This window comes from Peromyscus leucopus, chromosome 20 (genome assembly GCF_004664715.2).
Source record: "Peromyscus leucopus breed LL Stock chromosome 20, UCI_PerLeu_2.1, whole genome shotgun sequence".
NCBI classification, from domain to species: Eukaryota; Metazoa; Chordata; class Mammalia; order Rodentia; family Cricetidae; genus Peromyscus; species Peromyscus leucopus.
Genome location: NC_051080.1, coordinates 36,528,540 through 36,549,377, shown reverse-complemented (window position 1 = coordinate 36,549,377; position 20,838 = coordinate 36,528,540). Strand labels below are relative to the sequence as shown.

The 20,838-nt window shown below is 48.9% G+C and overlaps 3 protein-coding genes across 3 annotated transcripts in view; 1 reads left to right on the top strand and 2 right to left on the bottom strand.

Moving 5' to 3' along the window:
- Positions 1-714: 714 nt before the first annotated feature.
- Positions 715-2,530, bottom strand: Tomm22 (translocase of outer mitochondrial membrane 22). The gene is made up of 4 exons (XM_028871159.2): positions 2,379-2,530; positions 2,094-2,212; positions 1,602-1,719; positions 715-1,422 (listed from the first exon to the last, which is right to left on the bottom strand). The coding sequence occupies exons 1-4, from the start codon at positions 2,493-2,495 to the stop codon at positions 1,348-1,350; spliced, it is 429 nt and encodes a 142-aa protein (XP_028726992.1). The 5' UTR covers positions 2,496-2,530; the 3' UTR covers positions 715-1,347.
- A 7,864-nt stretch (positions 2,531-10,394) lies between these two features.
- Cby1 (chibby family member 1, beta catenin antagonist) lies at positions 10,395-17,946 on the bottom strand. The gene is made up of 5 exons (XM_028871156.2): positions 17,841-17,946; positions 14,955-15,069; positions 12,331-12,436; positions 12,132-12,250; positions 10,395-11,080 (listed from the first exon to the last, which is right to left on the bottom strand). The coding sequence occupies exons 1-5, from the start codon at positions 17,900-17,902 to the stop codon at positions 11,000-11,002; spliced, it is 483 nt and encodes a 160-aa protein (XP_028726989.1). The 5' UTR covers positions 17,903-17,946; the 3' UTR covers positions 10,395-10,999.
- Positions 17,947-17,998: 52 nt separating this feature from the next.
- Positions 17,999-20,838, top strand: part of Fam227a (family with sequence similarity 227 member A) — a 58,417-nt gene continuing 55,577 nt past the window's right edge. The window contains exon 1 of the mRNA XM_028871155.2: positions 17,999-18,444. The gene's annotated coding sequence lies outside the window, so the exon portion shown is untranslated. The remainder of the gene's footprint in view (positions 18,445-20,838) is intronic.

Sequence of the window (20,838 nt, the reverse complement as noted above, 5' to 3'; positions counted from 1 at the left end):
TTAGAGTCAAGCTAGGTGGTGTTGGACACATACGATCCACCACTCAGGAGGCAGAGGCAGGCAATCCTATTGGAAGCCAACCTGATCTATATAGACCATTTCAAGAGAAAAACAAAAGACCAACATTGAGTGGAAAAACTGCAAGGTTCAAAGATAGGAAAATATCTGGATCAATTACCAGACTCACTTCAAACAAACAAAAAACTGGGCAGTGGTGGTACACACCTTTAATCACTCCAGGAGGCAGAGGATCTTGAGTTGGAGGCTAGCCTGGTCTACAGCGTGAGTTCCAAAACAGCCAGGAAACCCTTTCTTGAAAATTAAAACAAAAAAATCAGTCTTATCAGGTGTGCATGCCCATAATCCCTCAGCACTCAGGAAGACTGAGCTGAAGGCTAGCCGGGGCTTATGGAGAGACTCTCCCCCCAAGAAAAACAAGAATTAGATAACAAGCTCTATCTGCAAACTTGCCCTGTCAAGACTAGAAGGCAATACGTACTTTAAACAGTTTATACTGTGTAGACTGCACATCACAGAGCTGGTCCTTCACTTTCCGTGAGGGAGTCTGAAGTGATACTTGGATTCGAGGCAATAATCAATACAACATTCAAAAATAAATGTTCTTCCTTTTTGAAAACTTAACCAAGGAAGTCTGGCAGGCAGTTCCCCTGGCTCTCTAAAATGGCCTAAGTTTAAAATACACAAACACAGCAATGACACTTTCAGTTGGAGTTCTTTTAATATTTAAATACAAAAAGTGAGCAATGACTTCTTTGTTTACACAATACACAGGTCTCTAATTGCCACATGTGCAGAGGAAATGGGCGCCCGCTCTGTTCTCAGTCCCCGCCTGGCTAAAGCTACAGCCAGCCTCGCTTCTCTCCAACATACAGCGATTCCTGGGGACTGTTTTTATCGGCAGCTAGAATGGATTTTGTAAGTTTCACATTGTTTACATGTCCCAGACATCTCCATTCTTTAAAAAAAAAAAAAAAAAAAAAAAAAAAAAAAAAAGGCCTTAATGGTCAGGGGTGCTTACTTCTTCCCCCACAAGGGGCCTGTGAGAACTTCAATAGGAGCAATTTTCTAAAGGGATAACGTGGAGTTACCTTCTCATGGCTGTACTCTAGCATCAGATTGAGAACAGGAAGTAAGTGAGAGCATTATGAAGGGCACAGGTGCAAGTGGAGTCTCTCCATGAGAAACGGAGAAAGTTCCCACCAGGTTTAAATAGATCGATGTGCCAAAGTTAAAAAAAAAAAAAGACTAAAAAGTCCAAACAACCAGCAGTTCAAACACAACTGAATTTCAAAGTTCTCCCACCAGGACAAATACTGAAGTAACAATCTAGATCTTTCCAGGAAGTGGAGGTAGAGCCCCTGGCATTCCTCCTGACAGCCCTGTGTTAGGCCCCAAAAGTATCTGGAAAAGAAAAAAGAGCGTTAAGACGCTTGTGCCGATTCAGTAGGTCTTTTGTCACACATACAAGGTAGACAAGCCCACGCTGCTGAGCAGTCGGGCACCTACTCCCACTCGGGGTTTGGTGCCAATCTACTCCTGGGGCCTCCACCGCTGGCCCGGAGCCCGGAGCCCGCACTCACCTGCCGCTGCTGCAGTTGCTGCTGTTGCTCCATTTGCAACTTCTCTGTCTCAAAGACAACAGGAAGAACCAGGATCATAAAGGAAGTGGTTCCAATCCACAAAGCTGCCCTGGAAAACCTGCAGAGGGAGAGTGTGTGAGGTGACATGCCAAGAAAAGCAGGCAACCTAGCCTCTACCAGTGACAGCTTCCAGTATCCCTCTCCTCGATGTTTCTGCAAGTGTACCCTACTCAATCCTTGCACCAAACTCCTGCAGAGGCAAGACAGTGATTACAGATGACAGTTCACATTCTTATAGGCCTCGCACACAGAATCCTTAGATAACATGAAAGAATTCCCACAACGACCCTGCCAGAAGACGACCCCCAGCCGAGATATGACAATGAACCCAAGGTCACTCAAGTTCCCGCCTATGGTTTCCGATGCCCGGTGTCCTTCGACAGCACCAGTCCCTCCATGCACACTCTCGGTATTCCTACATTCGTCCCTCACCTGTACATCTTCTGAGCCACGAAGAGCGAGAGATCAAAGGTGGCTCCGGCGGCCGACCGGACCCTCTCCGGAAACATCTCCGTCAGACCCCAGAGTCTCTCCGACAGGGTCTCATCTAGCTGTGGTGGAGGAGGAGGTGGGGGTCGTTGGCGAAGCCGCAGCAGCACCGGAGCCGCCGATCCCTGGGCCGGGCCCTTCCCTGCCGCGCGGAGCAGCAGCCCTCCCGGCTTGCGGCGCCCACGCCCCGACGGCCGCTCCCGCCCCGCTCCCCGCAGGCCCAGGCACCTCGTCGTCGTCGTCCTCTTCCAGCTCCTCCTCGGCCTTCTCCGCCTCGGCTTTCGGGAGCAACTCGTCCGGGGACAGAGGCTCCCCAGCACCGGCTGCAGCGACGGCGGCGGCCATGGCTGTAGGACACCGGAAGCGGAAGAGAGCCGGCGAGAGCGGCCCGCCGTTGGGCAGAGCGTCTTCCGGAAGCGAGCGGGGGCTGGCTGGAGAGAGAGTCCCGGCGGGTCCTCTGGCCCGCCCCCTGGATGTCGCCAGCCGCTTAAGCTATGGAAGAACCCCGAGCTTGTTCAATAGGTGCTTCACAGCTATTTTGTGCAGTTGAGCCTGCATATTTAAAAGAAAAATATTTCTATGGCTTTTAGAGACAGGATTTCTAGAGACAGTACAGCCTTGACTGTCCTGGAACTCGCTTTGTAGACCAAGCTGGTCTTGAACTCAGAGATCCACCTACCTCTGTCTCCTGAGTGCTGGGTTTAAAGACCAGAGCCACTACCGCTGGGTGAACGATACTTCTCTCATAGATAGATTTTACTATGTAGCCCAGGCTGGCTTCAGACTCACAGTAAAGGTGTGCATGGCCACACCCTGCTCTACTTGTCTTATTGAGACAAGGTCATGGCATGGTAGCCTAGGCTGGCCTGAGACTTCTCTTGCCTCAGTCTCCCAAGTGTAGGGATTACAAGTGTGTGCCATTCACTCAACAACAGTGAATGCTTCAAGTTTTTTTATTTTAAATTATGTGCATGTGCACCAGTGTAGGTACCCTTGGAGGCCAAAGCTGGTGCTACAGGCAGTCATGAGCCACCTGAGTCATGGATACTGGGTCCTGAACCTGAGTCCTTTGGAAGAGCAATAAGTGATCTTAATTGCTAAGCCATCTCTCCAGTCCCAACAACACATAATTGAAAAAACTAAATTAGGGTGATATTTTATTTGTACTGAAATGTGATTTTATTTGTTAATAAATGAAGTTGCCTGGGAGTCAGAGCTAACAGCAAGCCATAGCAGAAGCCGGGCAGTGGTGGCACACACCTTTAATCCAGATCACATGACAGACAGATCTCTGTGTGTTCAAGGATACAGCCAGCATGGAGAAAAATGTCTTTAATCTCAATACCAGCCATAGAAGACCTGGGGGTCTGTATAGACAGGCAGTGACAAGGAGGTTATGTGGTTGGGTTTACAACCAATGAGAAAGCAGAACAGAAGGTCAATAAAAAGACAGATACATAGGAAGTAGGTCTCTTGCTGAGGGGAAGGACAGCAGTGGCAGGAGGGGTAAGAAGGCGGTTTTAAATCTCAGCTCTTAGCTACTGCTCTGACCCCTTGGGCTTTTAACTCTGCATTTGGCTCTGTGTTTCTTATTTAATAATAAGACCGTTACATCTACACTAAATCTTATTTGAAAAAAATTACACTTTTTTCTTTTTGTGTGTGCATTGGTGCACATATGCCATGCTGTGCTTATGGAGGTCAGAGGACAACTTACAGGAGATGATTATATCTGTAGCAGGGCCCCAGAACTTAGTAGGCCCCCTGTCTCCATGATGGAAGTGCCATTCAGCTGTAAAAATCAGCACATAGACAGCACCACCAGGCAAAAATGAAAACAAAGACCTAATCCATCAAAGTCCATAGTTCTTGGGAAAGTCTCTGAATGTACTAACCTTGTTTTTTTGGCTTCTGTAGTTCTGCTACTGGCTAACTGTTTTTGTTAATTGAAGTATGCCAACCCAGGACATGGTTTTTGTTCTTAAAAGCTCACCCTGAGAAAGGTTCAGGGCTACATTGGGATCCCGAACACCGAGTGTAGTCACCGGCCAGCTAATAAAGATTTCCTATTGGCTTAAACCCATGTCTGAACAGTCTGGTGAATCCCCCACAACACTCTTCTTCCACCATGTGGGTCCTGGGGACCAAATTCAGGCTTAGCAGCAAGCATTTTTACATTATTACTATTATTGTTGTTATTACTATTATTTATTTATTTTGAGATAAGGTCTCTCTATATAGCCCTGGTTTTCCTGGAACTCTCTATGTAGTCCTCCAACTGATAGAAATCCACCTGCTGATAGAATTCTCCCTCAGGTGCTTAGACTAAACACATGCAACAATATATCCAGCTCATGCATGATTTTAAATCAAAGTATGTTGTGGTGGTTTGAAAGAAAATGGCCCCCAAAGGGGAGTGGCACTATTGGGAGGTGTGGCCTTGTTGGAGGAAGCATGTGACTGTGGCGGCAGGCTTTGAAGTCTCTTTTGCTCAAGCTTCCCTCAGTGTGATGGTCAGTCGACTTCCTGTTGCCTCTGAGTCAAGATGTAGGTCTCTCAGCTCCAGCACCATGTCTTCCTGCATGCCTCCACACTCCCTGTCATGATGATAATGGACTGAACCTCTGAGACTGTAAGCAAGCCATCCTCAATTAAATATTTTCTTTAGGGCTGGAGAGATGGCTCAGGGGTTAAGAGCACTGGCTGTTCTTCCAGAGGACCTGGGTTCAATTCCCAGCACCCACATGGCAGCTCACAGCTGTCTGTGACTCCTGTTCCAGAGGATCTGATACCCTCACACAGACATGTGGACAAAACACTGATGTGCACAAAATACAAATAAATTGTTAAAAATATTTTCTTTATAAGAGTTGCCATGGTCATGGTGTCTTTTCATAGCAATGAAAATCTAAGTAAGACAGAAGTTGGTACCAGGGACTAGGGTATTGCTGTGATAGGCCTGACCATGGTTTGTTTGGAGGAATTTGGACTTTGGTACTTGGGCTGGGAAAGCAGTGGGATGCTTTACTCTCTGCTTAATGGGCCATACTAGTAGGAGCATGGAAGACAGTGTGCTAAGAGTTATTTGGGGTCCTCACTCAAGATGTATCAGAGAAGAATTTTAGTATGCTGCCCAGAAGTTGTTCTTGTGATATTTTGGTGAAGGAAGTGGCTGCCTTTTGACCTTGTCTGAAGAGTCTGAGCTAGAGTGCAGAGTTTAGGATTAATTCCATTGGCAGAAGAAATCTCAAAACAGCCTAGTATAGATTCTGTCATGTGGATTGTTATGCCCAGATCTCGGGGACCCCCAAAAGACCACCACGGAGACCGAATCTCGTATGTAAAAGCAAAGAACCTTTATTATCTTCAAGCTCCAGGGCTGGGGCTTGGTCTCTGCCTGTCCAATGCAGCAGTGAGAGCAGAGAGCTCTGAGCCCAGGCAGGGTAGAGTTTTTATCATAGCAGTGGTTGGGGTTTTCCAGGGTTCAGGACCCTGATTGGCTGACATTTGTCTAGGGGTATCTATGAAACAAAAATAGATGTTTGCTAGACTTAGGGACATCTGGCCACCTTATCTAATGGTTGGAATGTTTGTGATGTCAGGTACTTCCCCTTTGATGTAGACCCTCCCTGGGTAGGGTCAGCTTATAGCTTTTCCAGGATCTGGGTGTTGCCTGCCAGTAAGCCTGTCACAGAAGCTGTGTCTGGGCCTCTAAGCCTGTCATGGCAGCTGCATGGTCAAGCTGTTTTGGGGCCCCTTCCACATGGATATTAGTGGTAACTCTAGTGAAAATATATAAAGAAAAGGAGCAAGCTGGGTGGCGGTGGCAAAAGCCTTTAATCCCAGCACTTGAGAGGCAGAGGCAGGCGGATCTCTGTGAGTTCAGGATCTCTGTGAGTTCAAGGACAGCCTGGTCTATAGAGAGAGAGATCGAGGACAGACACAAAGCTACACAGAGAAACCCTGTCCTCGAAAAACAACAAAATGCTCCCTTTCATGATGATAATGGACTGAACCTCTGAAATTGTAAGTGAGCCACCCCAATTAAATGCTTTCTTTATAAGAGTTGCCATGGTTATGGTGTTTCTTCACAGCAACAAAAACCTAAGACATGTTTAATAGTAAAGGGTTTGTTTTTTGTTTGTTTATTAAGACAAGGTTTCTCTGTGTAGCCCTGTGTGTCCTGGAACTTGTTCTGTAGCCCAGGCTGGCCTCAAACTCAGAGATCCACCTGCCTCTGCCTCCCCAGTGCTGGGATTAGAGGTGTGCGCCACCACTGCCTGGCTCCAAAAAGGAAACTCTCAACAACTGGGGCCATGTTGGTGTCTGAGGGCCACACTGCTGCTAGAGCCATGTTGATCTGGGTGGCCTGTGCTGCCACCTGGGGCCTTGCTGACATCTGGCCTGGGCTGCTGCTGAGGACTTTGTTTGGGTCCATGGCCCTACTGCAGCCGGGATCTGTGTTGATGTCTGTGGTCTGTGTTGCCACCAAAGGCCACACAGATGCCCAAGTTCTGGGCCATCCCCTGTGGCCATGTTGGTATCAGGGCCATGTTGCCATCAGGGCCCTGCCGATCTGAGTGGCTTGTGTTGCCATCTGGGGCCATGGTGACATCTGGGCCCGAGCTCCTGCTGAGGGCCATGTCTGGGTCCACTGCAGCTGGAGTGTTGGTCTCCATGGCCCATGTTACCACAGGGCACCACAGGAATCATGTGTCCTGAAATCTGAGGGCCGTGCTGAGCAGGCACCACCCTTTGCTGGCCACTGCAGCAAAAGAGCTGGTCCTGCCCCTCATGGGACATGGACCCCAGGGCATGGGCATAGAAGAGCTGCCTCCGTCCCTCCACTGAGGAGGGCAGTCCCAGCAGCCTGGAAAGACCAGATCAGCTACCAGCCAGACCCACGTCTGGAGCTTTGATTTGGCCCACCCCACCATCTACTCCATCTAAGACCTGCTGGGGTTTGTGAAACCATTGGTCCTGTGGATCCATAGCTGCAGGATCTCCATGACTCCACAGGAGGATTATCAGAGAGGAGTCCTGGTGAGGGTCCAGTATTTATAGTGTAGCAGAAACCAGAGGCCATGAACCAGACCAACGACTCATTGCAATGGACATTTGCAAGTAAAGCTGAGTGGAAAAAAGGGTGACTGTGTGACACACCACAGCTCCCAAGGGCTCTGAGACAAATGGAGAGGTGCTGTGGAAAGGCAGGAAAAATGGAGGAGCCAAGTGGCTTATTTTGAACCATTTCTTTTTTAAATTTTCTTTTGGGGGGGATGCTACAGGGTGAGGGTTGGATATGGAGGGGGTGGGATTGTGGTGATATTTTGTTTATGCCCTAACAAAGCTTGCCTGGAGATCAGAGTTCAGAGCTAGCCACTAGTTAACCATAGAAGCCAGGCAGTGGTAACACACACACACCTTTAATCTCCCAGTACTAGGGAGGTGGAGACAGGAAGTGATATGGCTGGGCAGAGAGAAGAATAGAAGGCGGGAGGAGACAGGAGCTCGCCCCCACTTTCAGGCTGAGGAGTTGGCGAGGTAAGAGGTGGCTGTGGCTTGCTCCTGTCTCTGATCTTGCAGCATTATCCCGATATCTGGCTCTGGGCTTTTATTATAGAGACCAATTAGGATTCACATTACAGTGCATGACATGAAATTATCAAAGAATAAAAAAATTATATTTAAAAAAAAAAGTCATGCTGAGTATGGTGGGCCTAGTACACAGGAGGCAGAGGCAGAGGCAGACGGATCTCTGTAAGTTGGAGGTTAGCCTGGTCTATATATCAATTTCTAGGCCAGCCAGGACTACCAGGGATTTTGTCTCAAAACAAAAAACAACATGCCTCTAAAGGGAGTGGGGGGAAGCAAAAATAGTCTTCCTAAGGGAAATAGGGCTTGGAGTGAGGGCTGTGTTTTTTCTAGATGTTTTTGTTAACAAGGGTCATCCATGGCTCCTTCCTACCATGACTTTCAAAGAAAAAAAAAGCCTGGTGAGCCCCATGTGCAAGCCCTGTGACACTAACATCAATTCTGTTGATGTATGTCACTCACTGTGCGGTGGGAACAGCCTAGTCCCTTCAACCTGTTCTTCCTACACAGTAACCAGGACGATGGCAGCCTTCTGCTCAAAGAACTCACTGCACCACTGCCTTCCATCACACTGGCTCCAGCACCCTGCCTAAGGTACCAGTGGTGGCCGAGGGGCTCACGTCATTGGGACACCCAAGTGTACCCTGCTGTGGACTATTTGAACTAGGTAAAGACATGTTACATTTGCTTATGCTGTAGAACATTACTTGAACTGTGTGAAGGTGGGTTGCTTTTGTTTATGCTGCCTTTGTTTGATGATGTAAGGATGTGTGTGTGCGTGATTATGTAAAGATGCATTGCATTTGTTTCACCTTGCTTGCCTAAGGCACCTGATTGGTCTAATAAAGAGCTGAACGGCCAATAGCTAGGCAGGAGAGGGATAGGTGAGGCTGGTGGGCAGAGAGGATAAACAGGAGGAGAAATCTAGGCTGGAGAGAGAAAGAGGAGAAATGAGAGGAGAGAATAAGGGACACGCCTGGGGCAAGAGGCCAAGCAGGCACCAGCCGGCCACGAGAAGCAGTGAAAGTGAGATACACAGAAGGAAGACGGGTAATAAGCCCCGAGGCAAAAGGTAGATAAAGAAAAACAGGTTGATTTAAAAGAGCAAGCCAGAAATGCACCTAAGCTAGGCCAAGCCCTCAAAACTAATGTCTCTGTGCCATGACTTGGGAGCTGGCTGGCGACAGTATCCCACGTGATTCCCAAGGCTTCAGCCACAGCTCCTCTTCCAGCCATCCCCTCACTGGAATGGTTTCTTCTGAGAAACAGTACGACTGTCATGAGAATTAAAAAATAGATGTCCAGCATCGGTTCTCACTGAATGGTTGCCAAAGCGTGGCCTGGACACAAGCAAACCCCATTGCTCCATAGTCTTTATTTCTATGACATATCTGGATGCTTTTAGGATTTCTTCAGTATTAAGCATTCTCTGGGGCTGGCAAGCTGACTCATGAGATAAGGACACAAGTCACCACGTTTGACAACCTGAGTTGGAGCCTCATGACCCACAGGAGAACTGACTCCTGAAATCTGTCCTCTTACCTCCACATGGAACAGTAGGACAGATGCAGCCTACCCCATAAAAACAAATAAATAGAATTAAAGGGGAAAAAAGAGCCGGGCGGTGGTGGCGCATGCCTTTAATCCCAGCACTCGGGAGGCAGAGGCAGGCGGATCTCTGTGAGTTCAAGGCCAGCCTGGTCTATAGAGTTCCAGAACAGCCAGGGCTACACAGAGAAACCCTGTCTGGAAAAAAAACAAAACAAAATTGGGAGGGGAGGCAGAGTAGACGGAAGGTTAGGCACTCCGATATGCCTGCCTCTGTCCATCCCACTGCAGTGTTCTGCTGGCCATTAGGAGAGACTGTAAGCTACAGCCTCAGTGTAGGCAGTCCCTCCTCTGTCTGTCACTATGGGCCGGGACTCCAGCACTTGCATTATTGTCTAAGGTGGTTTCCAAACTGGCCTCTGAACGTTGTCTCCTGTGTACAACGGGGCATGCTGACAGGGCTGAACTGGGGGGATGGGAGAGCAAGTGCAAAGGACTGAGCACACCGCCAGTCTCCACACCAGCCCAGGAGGGACCACTGAGGCAGTCCCAGCTCAAAGCCCTGGGCTCCAGGCCTCAACCAGTGCCCCCTGCCTGACTTTCACGACTAGATTCCCCTCTGGCTAGATCACACTAACTTGGGCCCCAATTCCCATACCATCCATTCCTCACCAGGTCTGGACCACCCACTGGACCACCAGTGCTACCTCCCTGAATCAGGAGAGCATAGGAATTTGAACGTGAAATCATTATTTCTCTTCTAGGGTGGTTCCCCACTTCAAGGTGCTGTTTTCCTTTTTTTCTTTTTTTTTTTTTAATTTATTTAACTTATTTATTTATATGAATTGGTGTGAAGGTGTCAGATCTCCTGGAACTGGAGTTACAGACAGTTGTGAGCCATCATGTGGGTACTGGGAATTGAACTCAGGACCTCTGGAAGAACAGCCAGTGCTCTTAGCCACTGAGCCATCTCTCCAGCCCCGGTGCTATTTTCCTAATCCTGAAAATTCTTTTGGGACTTAGAAGCCAGGCTCTGCTTACTTCTTGGGAAACCCACACTGGTTTCGTTTTTCTTTTTCTTTACCTATTTTGCGACACAGAGATTATTGAACACCATTTAATAAAAATAAAAATAGTCAAAACAGGAAAGCAGAGTAAATTACAATGTGCTGTGGAAGGCGGGAGCTTGCTGCTGGGAAGCTGATGCCAGAAGAGGCTGTGGACTTGGGGATGGGGATTCTTTGAAGGCAGAGAGCATGGCTGGAGGGGACAGAGAACCCAGACCCACTCACCCTTCACCCTCACAGGAAGTGCTCTCTGAAACTAGTGCCAAACCCCAGCCACCCGTGTTAAGAGGTGAACTGCCAGTTGTCTGAACCCGGTGACTCTGAGACATGGACAGTTAGTGACACGCTGTCACCTGCAGACAGCAAGCAAAGGCCGACTGTTTTCTAGACCTTCCTGGGGCCTGCTTTAGATCGACACCGTGGGTGGTGTGTCTGGGGCCTCCCAAGCCATGGCCCTGGTTGGGACCTTGGTGTCTTTCATCCCGTGCCACCTCCCTACCACCAAGTCCAAGGGAGCTAGGGTCTGTTAATGCTCTTTTCTAGGGCAAGTCTATTAGTTTGACTAAAAATCAAAGGGCTCTGCCACATCCCCAGTCAGTGGGACGCTTGCTAATCTCCTAGCGAGCCTTCCCAGGCCCTTCACTTCCTCCTGCGGTTGCTAATCTTCAGCTCATCCAATTCTTTGTCCTTCAAGTTGGACTCCGCAGTGGTCTCTGAAAGCTGGAAGGAGAGCATCAGACTGTTACAAAGAGAGCTATGGCCAGGCTAGGCTGCAGGCTTGCACAGCTACTCTGCACCAAGGAAAAGCCTGCCGTCCCTCCCCTAGCTGGCCTCCACAACAGGAACGCCTGGGCAGTCAAAGGGATCACTCATAATTCAAGCCCTCAGCACTTCCCATCATTTACAACTGCATGCCATGCTGTGTGAAGGATGACAAGGACAGACACTGGGTACTCTACAGTTAAGGGATTATAAATCATTTGGAGTTGTATAGATCACATAATGGCACTTAGGGAACAACACTGTAAATAAAAAACAACCCGCTCTAAAAGTAACGTTCCTTTCCTCATCAGGATCTTTGAATGGGCCGTACAGCAGAAGGCAGCTGACATTGAACATGAGGACAGAGGGAGGAAGGGCAGGCGGTCTCTACTTCAGAACAAGTGTGTGGCTTGTATTAGCTCCATGAAGCAAGAGCTACTGTGATGCCAGCTGTCTTGCCGGAGATGAAGCTGAGTGGTTAGCCAGCGGGGAGAAAAGCTTCCCATTGGTTCGTTCACGTCTGTCACCACCATGCACATGCACCTCCAGGCCCAGAAGACACGGGAGACTGACGTTAATTGGGTATGTGCACTCAGCACGTCTGCGCTGGGCACTGATTCAGTCTGTTTGAGGCAGGGTACCTCGACACCATCAGCGGACACGCCCACCATCTGAGATGCCTTGATCCTAACCTCCATTCCTGCCACTCTCCTGGGGCATTCAGCTCACATACTGCTTCATCCGAGAAGCTCTCTCCACTGTATAGACCTCTTCTGTGCCAATGCCAGCCTCCACTTAGACTAAAGGACACCCTTCCACAGACACAGGAATTGTGGGTATTGTTACACATCCCTGCTCCAGCCTTTGGCTGCAAGGTTGACTTTTATATCGTGATTGGATACACAGGAAATGTATCTGGCAAATAAGCCCTGGGGAAATCAGTTGGGTGGGTTGACTGAAGGGAGGGCTTCCTTGAAGGGGAAACCTAGGCATCAAATCTATGCCTCACCATGTCCAGCAGAATGTCCACTTTGAGCCGCAAGAGATTGTTCTCTTCTTCCAACTGCTGGTTCCGCTTGCGCAGGCGCTGAGTTTCTCGCCGATCCACACCCCCGCTAATCACTGTGTCTAAAGGAAGCACAGAGCTGGGGTGGAAGGGGGTTCCTTCTACCGTCCTGGTTGACAAAGCAGCAGGAAGGGCCACTCACCTGCCACCCACTGGCCATTTTCAAACTTCAGGTTTTGTCCCGCCAGGTTCATGGTGGGGGTTCCATAGTCGAGGCCCAGCTCCAACTCCCGTGTTGACCGATCTAACTGTGGGAAGACACTATGATGACTCAGGAAACCACAGAACAAGAGCTCACATCCCAGCTTCTCCCACTAGTTCCAAACCCAACAAAACAGATGTCTGTCCTCCCATCAGTACTTAGCACCTTTAAAACAATTTTTTTTTTTTTTTTGGAGACAGGGTCTCACTATGTAGCCCTGGCTGTCCTAGAACTCATTCTGTAGACCAGGCTGGCCTCAAACTCACAGAGATCCACCTGCCTCTGCCTTCTGAGTGCTGGGATTAGTGTGCTACCATACCTGTCAATATTTGAAATACTTTAAAAGGCTAGACTATCAAATTAATCTAGCAACCATTTAAAGTAGAGGCTAGGAAAATGCCCATGGGTAAGAGTTTGAGTTCCCAGCACCCACATAAAAAGCCAGGTATGCCCATGTATCTCTAAGTCCCGGTGCAATGTGTGTACCGGGGGAGGTAGATGGGAGATAGGAGGCCCAGTGGGTTGCTGGTCACCAGCCTGGGCGAAAATACCCACAATTCCTGTGTCTGTGGAAGGGTGTCCTTTAGTCTAAGGGGAGGCTGGCATTGGCACAGAAGAGGTCTATACAGTGGAGAGAGCTTCTCGGATGAAGCAGTATGTGAGCTGAATGCCCCAGGAGAGTGGCAGGAATGGAGGTTAGGATCAAGGCATCTCAGATGGTGGGCGTGTCTGCTGATGGCGTGGAGGTACCCTGCCTCAAATAGTAAGTTCCAGGTTCAGAATGAGACCCTGTCTCAAGGGAATAAGGGAGAGTGGTAAAGCAGGCCACCCAATGTCTCCTGTCTCCTTCTGACCTCCATGCATAAGCACCTACCCACCCACTCAATTTAAACTATAAGAGAAATGAACTGTTCTGTTTTATACTCTGGATGTTTCCAGAAAGGCTATATAGGCTACAATTTGTAATTAAATTTTTACACCTACTTTACAGTTCAAAGAATCTATTGTACATTTGTACATGTGTACTGATACTTGGTTTTAATTCATTCTCTTCCCATCACTGTACATTTATAATAAGGAAATTTGTAATTTACTGAATACAGAAGCACACAGTTATGAAGAAGCATAAAATTCTAAGTTCCTGCTAGGGCGTGTTTAATGTGTGACAGTCCAATTTCTGTATTCATCGACAGAGCTCATCAAACACTCCTTAAGTCAGGCCTGGTTCCCGAGCATTCAGAGGTGAGTGTGACCAGCTCTGCCAGGGAGGGGCTTTTGTCCCTGTGAGAGGGAGACATGAGCAGCTTAAGAAGCAGGTCCAGGCAATGGGTGCCAGAGCCTGCGCACACACACACACACACACACACACAGAACACACACACACACACACACACACACACACACACACACACACACAGAGAACACACACAAAGAGAGGGAAGAAGCCCTTCAGGTCTGTGCTGAAATGTCTGTTGCTCAGTCAGAACTCCCTTGACCACCCTATTTAAAGTGACAACTCTGTTTCCACGCTACTTGCCTCATTAAGACATCTGTTCACGGCCGGGCGGTGGTGGAGCACGCCTTTAATCCTAGCACTCGGGAGGGAGAGGTAGGCGGATCTCTGTGAGTTCGAGGCCAGCCTGGTCTACCAAGTGAGTTCCAGGAAAGGTGCAAAGCTACACAAAGAAACCCTGTCTCGAAAAAGCAAAAAAAACAAACAACAACAACAACAACAAAAAAAAGGTATCTGTTTACTGCCTCTATTATTTATTTTTTTGGGACTTGAATATTATCATATACTGAGGCTTATTCTTACTTATAAATGCCCGGCCTTAGCTTGGCTTGTTTCTTGCCAGCTTTCCTTAACTTAAATTATCCAGTCTACCTTTTGCCTCTGGGCTTTTCCTGTTCTCTTACTTCTGTAAATCTTACTCTTATTCCGTGGCTTGCTTTGTAGCTGGGTGGCTGGCCCCTGGAGTCCTCCTCCTTCTCTGGCTACTTTATTTCCTTCCCCCAGTTTTCTCCTTCTATTTATCCTCTCTGCCTGCCAGCCCTGCCCATCCTTTCTCCTGCCTCACTATTGGCCGTTCAGCTCTTTATTAGATCATCAGGTGTTTTAGACAGGCACAGTAACACAGCTTCACAGAGTTAAACAAATGCAACATAAACAAAAGTAACAGACCTTAAAATAATATTCTACAACACACCATCCATATTTTAAAAAAAATCAATCAGGCCAGGCATGGTGACACACATCTTTAATCCCAGCACTCAGGAGGCAGAGGCAGGTGGATCTCTGTGAGTTCAAGGCCAGGCTTGAATTTGATCTTTAACCATAACTGAAATTAATTTTTGGACAGGTTTTGGAACTCAAATGTAAGATTGGACATCATTGCCTGGGACCAAAATCAGACTGAGGTGGGCTGTCTTAGTGGGTTCTTGAATAAACTCTGACAGTAATACTCGCACAGGAGTTCCAACTTAATAACAGAAATTAAAAGGATGTCCTCCCAGTGTTGCCTATCCACCCAGAGACCACTCGTGGCACCCCAATCTCCACTCACAGAATGCAGGTTGGAGAGAGAGGCAGACTTCCGAGGAGGGGTCTTCTTTGGGCTGAATATACTCCCAAAGAGAGGCATTCCTGACTTGATGAGGAAACACGGACACTTCCTTCTCCTAGGGTCAAACAGGTCAGTTACTCTCTTTTCCTTTTCTTTTCTTTTCTTTTCTTTTTTTTTTCCCCGGAGCTGAGGACCTAACCCAGGGCCTTTACCACTGAGCTAAATCTCCAACCCCAGTTACTCTCTTTCATTGTTCCAAAATCATGAAAACATTTCAGTCATTGACGATTACCAATCCTGGCAATATCTACTGGGTAGTTGTCCTTTTTGACGGAGCAGCAAAGGAAGGCCTGAGGTCCTAGAAGTCCTGGTAGGAGATCCCATGCACTGCATGCTTCCTGTGTGCCGGACAGTATGCTAATGCCTTGCATAGTCTCATTTAACTCACAATTACCCTTTGACAAAGCCCCTCCTAGTCACCCCCATTTGATTGGTGACATCCAGAAGGCTAAGGTCTTCAGTGGGAACACACATTTGAACCAGTCTGTGTGGCTTCACAGTTAGCCTCAGGCAAACCTGTCCCAAGTTGGCATCTTCATCAGCATTAGAGTGTGAACTAAGGGGTGAAATTTCTATCCCCGGGAGCCAGTAAGAGCAGCACCAGGAACACTAACTTCTGCATAGACGCCATTCTGAAGCCTCGAAGCTACTCTGGCATTTCATTCCCAGAATGACAGTGGTGCTGTCTCTTGGTCCGTGTGTCAAGTCACCTGGCCTGTTAGGAGAGGGAAGGTGTCTCGAGAGAAGGAGAGAGCCAGAACATGGAGAGCTGACAACGACATTGTCACCATCGCACCAGCTTTGATCACAACCTCCTGCAATGCTCATAAATCACTAACATCATTTAGGCTCAGGGAAGAGGTCAACTTTTTTATTTTTGGCTTTTCAAGACAGTGTTTCTCTGTGTAACAGCCCAGGCTGTCTTAGAACTCTCTTTGTAGCCCAGGCTGGCCTCGAGCCCAGAGATCTGCCTGCCTTTGCCTCCCAAGTGCTGGGATTAAAGGTGTGCACCACCACTGCCTGGAATCTTTTTAACTTAAGTATAACAAATAGAGACGCTTTAAAACCACAAGGCTTCTTGGGGGCTCAGTGGTTGACAGCACTGGCTGCTCTTCCCGAGGTCCTGAGTTCAATTCCCAGCAACCACATGGTGGTTCACAACCATCTCTAGGGGGATCTGATATTCTCTTCTGGCATAAAGGTGTGCATGCAGACAAAGCACTCATACATAAAGTAAATAAATAAAATTTAAAAAAACCCACAAGGCTTCATGGTAGTTTTTTTTTTTAAATATGTTTGTGCTGTATGCATGTGGACCTGCAGAGGGGTGTGTGTGTGTGTGTGTGTGTGTGTGTGTGTGTGTGTGTACGTGTGTGTGTGTGTGTGTGTGTGTGTGTGTGTGTGTGCAGGAACAGAGTCCAGAAGAAGACATCAGGTGTGCTGCTCTATCACTTTCTGTCATACTCCTTTAGACAGGGTCTTTCCCTGAACCTGGAGTTAGTAGGTGGCCAGTGAGTCCAAGTAGTCCTGTCTCTGCCCCAAACAGTGCTGGGATTACAGGTGTTCAGAGTCCACAGTAGCCGGCGGTGGTGGCGCACGCCTATAATCCCAGCACTCGGGAGGCAGAGCCAGGTGGGTCTTTGTGAATTCGAGGCCAGCCTGGGCTACAGAGCGAGATCCAGGACAGGCACAAAGCTACACAGAGAAACCCTGTCTTATACTTGTACAGCAAGCACTCACACTCACTGAGCCTTTTCCCTAGTCCTACCACAAAATTTTAACATGCACACACATCCTTCTAGATCAAGGTACAGGCCATATGAGCACCGTGCAAGACTCTGGATGACTTTATAATCAGCTCCGCTGAGATCCTGGTGTTCTATTTTTGCTTTTCCGAGACAAGATTTCTCTGTGTAGCCCTGGCTGTCCTGGAACTCACTCGGTAGACCAGACTGGCCTTGAACTCACAGAGACACACCAGCCTTTGATTAAACATCTTTAGTCCTAGAGTTCTTTAGTGAAGCCTTCTCATAGGGAAGCCTCAGGATCAAGAAAGTTAAGGGACTATACTTGGCTTCCAACCAACACCACTGCTCACCCTCAATGGGATCCCAGCATTTTATCCCCCAAGGGCCTCAGTTGCTTTATCTGCTATTATTGTTTCAATGTGTATGGGTGTTGCGTGTAAGTCTGTGTACCATATGCCTTGGGTTCGCAGATTCCTGGAACTGGAGTTACAGGCGGTTATGAGCTGGGAATTGAATCGGGATTCTCTGCAATAGCATCCAGTGCTCTCAGACGTCCAGCCATCTCTCCAGTCCTCGAGTCTCTTATTTATAACCAGGAATAATAACAGCATCCAGTTTGTAGGTGAGGAGTGCTTTCGTGTTTACAAGTTGTTGGGGCGTTTGATGCTCACCATAACCCTGGGAAGCAAGTCAAGCTGTGCCCCTCTACAGGGAACTGTACTTAATAATGTGCGAAGCTGTAAGTTTGCACCAGGCTATAAAACGCATTATCTTCATTCCGACAAGAAAGAAAAGGAAGCATCTTTAGCTTTCACTGGATTCTCAAAAGTGTCTGGAAAGAGTTAAGAGCCAGCCAGTTGCCTGTCTGCAGGCGCACGGGCCACAGGACCACAGGAGTTCGGTACCGGTTAGGAGAAACCCTTCAAGTGATGGGTCAAAACACGGTCCCGAGTCACCGTCCCAAGATGCGCCCACGGGGCACGCCACCACCTGGCCTGCCCGCCACCCTCTCCAGGGGTCCCGGGGTATCCACCCACCCCGGCCGGCCCCGGCCTTCGCCCAGCGCTCCCAGACATACCTTGCGCGTCTGCGAAGCCGGAGTGCAGCGCTATCCCCAACCTTCTGCAAGGATCCGCCCATGCCGCGTCAACCGTCGCGACTGCGATTGGCGGGCGCCGGGGACCCATCGCGCGCATGCGCGGCCGCTATGGCCTCTACCACTGAGGACGGAGGGGAAGCCACCTCCCAGACGAGCTTCCGCGCATCAGCGGGGTCCCCCCGCGGGTTCCCTCCGGTTCACGAGGCGAGGAAACCCTCGGGAACGTCTCCTGGAGCTGCTCACACGCCAAGTGGCATAGTCAAGGGGAGGCGTGCCCCCCTACACACGTTGGTCCGGCCCCCGGGTAGCGCCGCCGTCGCCATGGCAACCGCGTGTGGCCGCCCCTGGGCCAGCTCATGGCTGCATTGTTGTGGAAAAGGAGTGTGTAGTGACCCAGACTGGACTCACAGTAGCAAAATGGCCTGGTCTCAGGCTCCCCCGCCCCGGCCACAAAGCAAAGCGCGCCCCTTCCCGGTGGTTTGGGGCCGTGGGTGCCGGCGGCCATCCGGAGCTTGGTCGGGTCCCCGGAGGGACCCGTGGTGGAACCCGCCCTGAGGCTTTGCGATTCCGCCGAAACTTTCAGGTAAGACAGACGAACAGACAGAGGACCACTCCTTGCCAAGCAGCAAACTGGCTCCTGCCCGGCCTGCCGCCTCCTCATGCCCACGAACAAGGGAAACTGAGGTCCAGGAAGGTCGCCCAGTGAACAAGGGGCGGAGGACTGGAGAATCCCCTCCAAAATTCCTCTCAAGTCCTAACGGCGTGTATTGTGCTCTGTTTGGTAAATGAAGAAACAAGCCATCCTGGAGATGGTTTCCTGGCGGCCTAGTGGGTACATTAGGTGTCATCCCAGCCGAAAGGGACAGAACCAAGCGGTCTGTCTCCAAGCAGTTTTCCTCCACCTTTGCCACACTGCATTTCAAGAGAGTGAAAATTTACGTTCAGAATTAACCATCTCTAGCCTAGCACTCACTGGTCAACAGAAACATAAAGCAGACCACCTTCATAACTTGCGATCGTTCTAGCAGCTTTTTGATGTTGAACCTTTAGTGATCCTTGTGCAGGCTGAACTCATGCTTTCCCGATGAGCTATACCTAAAGCACCTTTCGGGTTTTTTTGTTGTTGTTTTGAGATATGGTCTCACTGGGTAGCTCAGACTGCCCTGGGGTTCTCAACTCATCCTGTCTCAGCCTCTCAGTGCTGGGAGTAGACATACACCAAGCCTGGCTTCATCCGCTACACATTTTTTTTTTTTGTTTTTTTGTTTTTGTTTTGTTTTTTAGATTTGGGTTTTAAGATTGGGGTTCACAATGTAGTTCTGACCGGTCTCCAACTCACAGAAATCCCCCTACCTCTGTCTCCAGAGTGCTGCGATTAAAGGCTAGTGCTACCGCACCTGACCCTACGCTGTTAAAAGTAAAATCGAAGCAGATTAAATTAACTCGACTACTGTTTCATTTAGCCCGGTTTGTCCAAAATATCCTTAAAGATAAGTATTTTAAAATTTACCTTGCTTTGGTTTTTAATTTTAAAATAAAATGGACCTTCTTCAGTCCCACTGACTAAATTCCAGACCTTTGTTTCGTGTGTGGCTAGTGGCGGCTGGGATGGGCAGCGTCCATGGAGCCTCCCTCCAGCCTTGTTCTCTTCTCCTCTCCCCTTTAGCCAGTCTCCTCCCGCACTTCTTCAGCGCCTTCACCTCTGTAACTAGTCCAAACAAACTGTTGCAGCACTTGAGAGGCAGAGGCAGGCGGATCTCTGTCCGTTGGAGGCCAGCCTGGTCTACATAGGAAGTGCCAGGCCAGCCAGGACTACACATTGAGACCCTGTCTCAAAATAAACTGAACAGACCACACCACGTCATCTCATCTCCACCCTGTGAGCCTCCTTGGGAAGCAGTAGTGGGTTTTAATTCGTTACATGCGTGACTTTTATAAATGGATAGTTTTGCACTTATTTTAATTTTGCAAGTCTACCCCAATGTCAGCCCCACTAAGGGGTTCATGGATCCAGTCTGGCTTAGCTCACCATCTTATGCCCAGTTGGAGCACACTCGATGCTCTGTGGGAGGTCCTGAGTAAATAGTCATTGAGTGGCTGAGAGTTGACAGCAAACCCAAGTCTGACTCCACGGTCTGCATTTTTACATGCTATCGAATGTTAACTTTAAGTGGAGGTACTCAAATCCCAGCTGCCAGAATGCCCCGAGGGGAAAGGTTCCTCACCTCCCACTCATCCACCCCCAGCACCTGGCACCGAACTGGGCATAGCTCAGCTTTCAATGAAGCTGGCTCCCCCCCCACTCCTCTTCAAGCAACGACAGTAAAAACTGACTGTGCTCCTGAGCACACGTATCCTTAAATGGTGTGAGGAAGGATTCATCCTGGAGCAGTGTGAGTATTTTAAACATTCCTCTTTAGAAACATGCTACTCAATTTCTCACATTAGGCATGAGTAATAGCGTTAGGCTAAAGCTGGAAGCTTCCGACAGAGTCATCTGAGCCCAGCTTCTCAGAGAACAGAGTGTAATTTTCCAGCCATTCTGGGGAATGGGTAGGAGGACAACGAGAAGCCTTCAAATGCACCTGCCTCCTCTTACCTCTCCCTGTTTGGCCTGTGAGGCTAAAGACTAGGAGCAGAGGGCAAGAAACAGTACCAACCTGGGCCTGGGTCAGTATTTCCTTCCATCCAGTGGGCTTGGGCAGGGGGATGGGGTGTTGTGGAGGGATCCCTGCAGCCACCAGGCCAACGGAGTCATGATCGGAGGGAGATAAGAAGGTAGTTCCACGCCTTTAATCCCAGCACTCGGGAGGCAGAGCCAGGCGGATCGCTGTGAGTTCGAGGCCAGCCTGGACTACAGACTGAGTTCCAGGAAAGGCGCAAAGCTACACAGAGATACCCTGTCTCAAAAAAAAAAAAAAAAAAGAAGAAGGTAGTTCCATTCAACAGGACTCAGTAGCTGGTGTTAATTCGAACT